This window comes from Cebidichthys violaceus, unplaced genomic scaffold (genome assembly GCF_023349555.1).
Source record: "Cebidichthys violaceus isolate CVI_PGR_0920_01 unplaced genomic scaffold, fCebVio1.0.p SCAF_12, whole genome shotgun sequence".
NCBI lineage: Eukaryota > Metazoa > Chordata > Actinopteri > Perciformes > Stichaeidae > Cebidichthys > Cebidichthys violaceus.
Genome location: NW_027176285.1, coordinates 13098539 through 13106038, shown reverse-complemented (window position 1 = coordinate 13106038; position 7500 = coordinate 13098539). Strand labels below are relative to the sequence as shown.

The 7500-nt window shown below is 40.7% G+C and overlaps 1 protein-coding gene across 1 annotated transcript in view; it reads left to right on the top strand.

Moving 5' to 3' along the window:
* The first annotated feature begins 205 nt into the window (after nucleotides 1-205).
* Nucleotides 206-7500, top strand: part of tbca (tubulin cofactor a) — an 11356-nt gene continuing 4061 nt past the window's right edge. Inside the window, exons 1-2 of the mRNA XM_068706509.1 lie at nucleotides 206-357; nucleotides 5549-5654. Of these exons, the coding sequence (XP_068562610.1) occupies nucleotides 305-357; nucleotides 5549-5654 (159 nt within the window). The 5' untranslated portion in view covers nucleotides 206-304. The remainder of the gene's footprint in view (nucleotides 358-5548; nucleotides 5655-7500) is intronic.

Genomic DNA, 7500 nt, shown 5'->3' with positions numbered 1-7500 from the left:
TTAGTCATAAGTGTCTCTCTTTAATGTTTTGTGAATATGCTTGCTTTTTACATAGTTTATTTTTTTCAGCATATATTTTTTTATTCATTGTTAAAATAATGTGATTCATTTTAGCCTAAAGGGCCAGAGCAACGGTCATTGAGATCCACACACTCGACAATCATCCGCTCCTTCAGTTCGATTTATCTGCACGCAGCTTGTCATCACTGCCTTCCGACTTGCACACGCTCCACAGCAGTGAACGTACGCACGTTACATCCACAGATTGCAGGCTACACCCGAGTAAAACCCACAACCTACAGCCATGGCAGACCCAAGAATACGGCAAATTAAGATTAAAACTGGCATCGTGAAGAGGTATGGTTGTCTTTTTCTTCAAGTTAAACCAGACGATTTAGCATGTAAATACAGCTAAGTGCGTACAGTAGCTACGTTAAGCTAAGGCTAGCGAACTAACTAGCTTAGTCGGGCGGACAAGCCGGCTCGGCGTAGAACCGCGCGTGGAGGAATGTTTTGTCCGTTAGGGTTTCAACTTTACCCCGGTGCTTTGGTGCGGCCTGTGGTTAGTAAGCCGTCTTCTTTTGTTGTGTTTGCGGTAGATGCACTTAATCTTGCTCACATTTCTAGTGTGATAATACAAGTGCATTGTACTCCAAAAGATAGCGTTGTACTATAATAATAATGTGTTACGGTGTGAGTTGCAGCGTGTAGCTAACGTTAGTCGACTCATGCTAGCTTTTAGCTAGCTGGCTATCAAATTGCTAATAACATGTATCCTCGTTTTTGGCTCGTCTGCTGCTTCTTTGTTTCTCTAAATGGCATGTACTCTAATGTAAGAGGCCATTAAAAATAAAACGTTTTTACATCGTTTACTCTGAAATGGTTGTAAATGTGACATAAACCACAACTACACTGAAGCTTACACTGAAATATGACAGATGAGATAAACTAACGTTATACTGCTGTTTTTAACACAGCCCTTTTTTTAGCCGTGCTTTGGGTTTAATCTCCATATAGAAAGACTTTCCCCACCAGTCTGAGCTGATGGTGCACATTAGTGGAGATGTAGGAAACACAGTCAGATGACACAACATCATAAGTGCCGCTACTGATAGTGTGGCCTGTTATCACTTGTCATCACTAAGATATTAATCAAAACAGGTTTCCTGTGACTGAGCATATCATATAGTTACTCTACATTTTACTCACTAAAACATGCACTTTTGGTCCTGGTCTGGTCACAGAAATCATTTCTTTTATCAGGATATAACTTTAGTGAACTTAGAGGTAATATTTCACCCAATCAAGCTCTTGGCTACGTCTTTGTTATGGTTTTATATTATAGAGATTATTAAGACATTTGTACACTTTTCATAATGCCAGTGAGACCACGGTTCATCACTCAACTTATTGATGCCAGTGAGTGACAAGTGGATTCAAAACATCTCCAGTAAAGCATGTGAAATGTTTTATTTATTTTTCAGAAACACAAAGGTAAATGCAGGACAGTGTACGTCTAATCTTGTACAGTCAGTGTTCGTCAGATTCAGTTTGACTGGAATCTACAGATCCTGTGTTGATCAATAGTAGCTTCACTTTAGATTTACTGGGACTAATCCTCAATAAAGGCAACATATAATTCCCTGAGTTTCTGCAAAAAGCAGCAACAGGAAATGTGGAGTTTGCTGTAAGAGCATGTTAACATTATAAAATCTCTCGTCTCTCTCTTGTCCTTTAGGAGCACTTTGTCGCTGAGGCGCTCAATTTCTTTTTCAATTCGGCCTTTTAGCTGTTTGAACAAAATGCCTGCTGTCTTACATTTAGACAGACATGGAAATGTCTTCATATGGACCCTGAAGACTCTTAAAGCTGGAAAAGGTTTTCTAGAAAAATGATAAACTAGCTTTTATTTTTCAAACTAAGTTACAAGGCTGCAGGTCTGTCTGTGTCTCTGTCTCTCTGTCTGTGTCTCTGTCTGTGTCTCTGTCTGTCACACATCAATTTTACTTTAAAATGAACACTTACAAATTACAGTTTTACTAGATTATGGTACTAAATTTAGTCAACACATGTCTCTCACTGTTTCATTGTTGTAGCTCTGCCGGGTGGCTTGAAGTCCCTGTCGTACTAGAGAACATTTATGCTTTTGTTCTTTTACAGTTTTTTGGTGAATTTCACAAAGCCGTGGCGTCAAATGTCCGCTTCAAAGGGTTTATAATGCCACTGGACGCGCCGCTTGCAAATCGCTCCAATAACAGCTAGCTTCCTCCGCATGTCGGCAGTAGTAGATTTATAAAATATGTCGCAGAATTCAACTGCACAACAACTGCTAGTATAGACACGGGGGAGTCTAAATCATCATTTTTCCCGTCCACACTACGACTCAACCCCGGAGTTTTCAAAGTAACACGTCTTCGATTAACATTTTCAAAACGCCTCCGTTTTTTGGGGTTCTAAGACTCCGAAGTAGTGCGGACGCTCGGCGTTAACGTAGCAAAGATATGCGTTTTAAAATGGAATGGTAGTGGTGTGGATGTAGCCTATTAATAGAGCTGGCATCCATTGTGAGCTGAATGTGTGAGATGATGTGCTCAGGGTAGCAGTCTGTGTGACGGACTGGGAGTGTGATCCCGTCAGCGGTGATGGTGTAATGTTCTATCGATTGTGTTCTGATGAGGGTCACATTACTAACAGGCTCCCCGAGGTGCTGATGATGCTGGCTGGATTTCCCACAGCGGATAATATGTCCAGTGTAGGAAAAACAACGGGACAATAATGTACTTCATCAAGCAGTATTTCCCCTAAAATACTGTTCTGATGTTTTCGAGGTTAAATGTACTATTTGATACTACAGATATTACACAAAGTACTATCTTGAAATGGAGCCTTAATCAAGCTGTTAGATTTAAGCGAACAGACTCTCATTGCTTTCTGTCTCTTCATAATCTCCCTCTTTCTCCTCCCCTCCTCTCCTTCGTCTCTCCTCTTACCTTGCTCTCCTCCCTCCCTTTAGAGGAAGCCTGCCTGCTCTTTTAGCCGGGCCTATTTCCACCGGCTTTTCTGCACATTCCAGTCGGTGCCTTTTCCTGCCCTAGCGAGGCGGATGCCCTTAATAAAATGACAACAGTAATTTGCCTTTGTCATTCCGGTCCCGGCGCAGACTACACCGTGGCTCAAAAATACAGTGCTAGGAGGAGGCGGCCGAATGTGTGTGTCGGCTGGCTCTAATTCCCTTTTTTTTCCTATTTTCCAGAGAGCTGCCTTTTCCATTAAGCCCGAGGTGGCAGGTCTATTTAAAAACCAGCCGCGACCCCACCCCTCATTCACACGGCGCTCCAAGTCTGGGAGAAATAAGAAATTAACATCAGGACTGGAAAAAAGGGAGGAGGAATGGACATTTTGTTATTAGACTGTCCTTCAGTTTTATTCAAATGATTCCAGCCTTCCTTCCTCCATCTCATCTCCTCCTTCTCTTTGCCTCCTTCTTTGACTCTAAACGGGCGACATCGCTCACTCCACGAGAGTGGAAGGCAGGAGCTGCTATTGCATATGGTGGCTGTTTTAAAAAGCTTCTTTATTAGAATGAGTAATTGATGTAAAATATGACAGAGTGCCGTTGGCTTCCTTGACTAAGCAAGGAGCAACACGGAGGGAAGGTCCTCCAGTAATGTTCCTGATTAATGAAGGATCACCCACTTAACGCACACGCAGCGGATTTTTATGAAAAATTAAATTTGTGTTGTCACTGCGACAGGCAGGCGCAGCCGGAAAAAGACTATTAGTTGGGAATCATTATCAATGGCGATATTTTCAAACTCCATTATGCCAATCAGGGTCGGAATCTGTTTAATAGATTTAGTTCCATTTGGCCCGTAATTGATAAATAATCAAAATTTATCAATGTACTCAAGCCCATTTTCACTAACAATCAAGGAAAAGAGGCCCATTTACCACCTGACTTGGTCCAAATTAGGGACTAAATTGATGATCAATTAATCTCTAAAAAGGTGTGTGTGTGTGTGTGTGTGTGTGTGTGTGTGTGTGTGTGTGTGTGTGTGTGTGTGTGTGTGTGTGTGTGTCAGTCAGATAAGTGCAGTGATAACGTGTGAGCTGGAATGAATGATGGTTTGTGTAGCTGCTGTTTGTTTACTCGACACAGAAAATGTTGAGCACAAACTTTAACTCTCGTTGTATATCGACGTTACTCGACAGATTCTGACATTCGTTTGAGTAATTCATTGGTGACGGTGCATTAAATCAGGATTCAGTTTGCTGTACAGTAGGAGTGATAAAGAAAAAATCGTGTTATACGTATTAAAAGTCTCACCGTGGCTATTTAAAAAATAAATAAATAAATCAAACGAGGATTAATTAAAGTTAATGTCTCTAATTTTCTTTAGAGTTTTTAATTGACTCTGGAAATTCCTACAATAAGTAAAAGTGAAAGTGATTTTCTATTTTGTCTGTTTTATTAAAATGTAAATTTAATATTTCTGTTGAATACTCAAAACAATTTGACAAATATCACGTTAAGTTTATGGCCATTTTGCACAATTTTCCAACCATAGTTACAGTGAAATGTGCCAAAAACAAACACCAATGAATCACGTTAAGGAAATAGTTCAAAGTTAATCAGTGAGAATGATCGTTAGTTGCAGCCCTTAATTAGACTGAATTACTAGATTTAGATTTTTCAAATGTGTCCTAATATTCTTCTAAATGTCACCGTATCCATGTGTATTGTATAATAATTAAAACATGTTGTACAACCGTCACAATTACAAAAACTCTGAGAGGAAAATGTAAGAATCTATATTACATTTTATCCCTAAAAGCTCAACTTTAGCACACGATATAAATCGTGTTTTTCGCTGAACTCGTGTGGTTTAACGTCTCACTTTGCCGCAGTGATGTATAAGTGTACTCGAGGGTGTGTCAGTACACTGTGACATCACTGCAGGGTGTGTGGGCATACAGGTAAAACACTGCTTTTCAGCCTGTAAATAACTCTGTAAAAGTTTGACATATATACTTAAATAGAGGCATTGGGCAGGCCTTTACAAAGAGAAAGCTGCATTTTTAGATGATATTTTAGTGCAAAAGATGAGAAAAACAAGCATATTAACAATTTATTAGAAAGTATTTCAGTCAGATATTCAAAGACAGCTTTAACATATGCAAGCACACCCCGTCCTGAGTTGCTTTGGATCAGAATATGCTGTATATGTATATATATATATATATATATATATATATATATATATATATATATATAGTGTATATGAAGCGGTATTGGATGCCGGTGCTCTGCGTCGCAGCAGCAGTGAGGAGGACTGATGTGTTCGCTGCTTGTTATTGAGGTGTGTATCTCGCCACCCTGCGGGAGATGATCTCACCGATGGAGAGAATAAAGATGGATGGCCCTTGTCTGTGAAAAGGTGACCATCACATGCTTCGGCCTATATTATCTGTCTGGGAGGCCGTGCGTTGATGGAACAGCACTACCGCGTCACTGCCTCCTTTTTAAACCACGAACTGTCTTCCGCAGGCTGGCCAAAGAGAAGATTTCGTACCAGACCGAGGCGAAGCAGCAGGAGGAGAAGGTGGAGCGTCTGAAAGCGGAGGCAGGAGACCCGTATGTCATCAAGAAGCAGGTAGGGTAAGGGGCTACGTTTGGGCTTCGATCGCGGCGCAACGGATCATTTCTTCATAAAAACACAATAATAAGGAAATAAAAGATTGTATTTTTATTGATTAAAGCATCTTATATTACATTATGTAAACGGCTCATTTTTCCATCTTTAATATCTATTTATGATGCTGTAAAAACATCTTCAAACAACTGGATTCATTCAAGTTTCTCAGCAAAATGACATTGTACGAGATTACATGTGAACACATCATGATAACGTTATAATTTACCTTTGCCTAATGCTCATTTTCACTGAGCAGAGCCTGAACGCATCATAATGTAACTGAAGTGAACCTTTGTTGGTTAGCCGTTAGCGGTGCTGCTAACGTTGCTAGCTCTCCTGTTGATTTAAACATGGATTGGTTGTGTACAACGTAACACTATCAGAGATCAGAGACTAGAAAAGCATGAACACCGATGTTCTGATCGCATATTTGACTAAATATTGGCGGATAACGATCGTCGGTAAATCTTTCACACGTGGGCCGAACCGTGGGGGGGGGATCCGTCCAGATCACGGATCTCCCCCCCCCCCCCCTCCCTATGTGTCTAAATTAAAAAAGTCTTTCCATTGTCCATTCAGCGTGGACAGTTGTCCTGTGCTCTCAGCCAGTAAGGGACGAGGTTTTGCTCTCCCGTACAGTTGGGAAGTGAATTCTATCTTCTTTCGTGTAATGAGGTCGGTCCACGGTGATAATGAAGAATTAGGTTTTGAGAGGAGAACCATTAGTGATTTTGTAATTTGCTTGATGCAGATGTAATTATATCATGTTACTTTAGAGGAGTTTGATAATTACTGACACATGCTGGTGATTTAGTGTCCCTGCCCTCCTCTCATTGTCTCTTGCTGGGCCTGCAGCCCTCCATCATTTGATGGCATCTTAAACACTTTATCTGTTCGTGGAGCATTTTTACTTTTTCTAACTTTGACACTGACATACAGAAACGACTGAAATATCTCCACAACTATGCGATGGATTGCCATGAAATATTGCACAGACATTCATGGTCTCCAGAGGAAGATGCCTGGTGACTTCGGTAATTCCCAGATTTCTTCCTCTAGCGCCACCATCGGTTTCAAGTTCATGGTTTTGAGTGAAATTTCTCAACAACTGTTGGGATGGTTTGGTTCCGACATTCATGTTCCCCTGAGGATGAACTGTAACCACTTTGGTGATCGTGGGTCTGAATAGCCAGAAAAAGCCTGCTGACCATGCTGCACTTGACATACTATTTATTAAAACATACTAAATATTTGTCTGGCATACTAACGTATAAGGTAGTATGGGTTTTTGAACGCACCCGGAGATTATACGTGCTAAACATCAGCATGTTAGCATTGTTCTTGTAAGTAGTGTTAGCATGCCGTCGTTAGCATTTAGCTCAAGGATCATCTGTGCCCGAGTACAGCTTCACAGAGGCAGTATGTTTTTAATGCTCCTTCACCCTTTTTGTAGTTGAACAGTGAGTTGTTTCTTCCATGCAGCGCAGACAGTTGACATTGTTTGTGAAAAGGCTCGTAGTGGACAAACGTTGTCGACACATCTTCATAAAGAGAGAAACTGAAGATCAAATCTAAAACCTGATATCCTTGAACACGACTGAGTATATGGACAATAGTAAAATGTGTCAGCATGGTCCATGAACACCGCTTCAGAGTACTGGGTCCCGGTTGATTTCGGATTTTTCACTTCTAGAACTACAGAGCCGGCAGGCAGCGCTTCTGATTATTTCTTTATTTTTTTTACTGGTATAGCATTGAAATTCCGTGTGTGTTTTTGTTTTGTTTTGTTCATTCACAGAGCGGC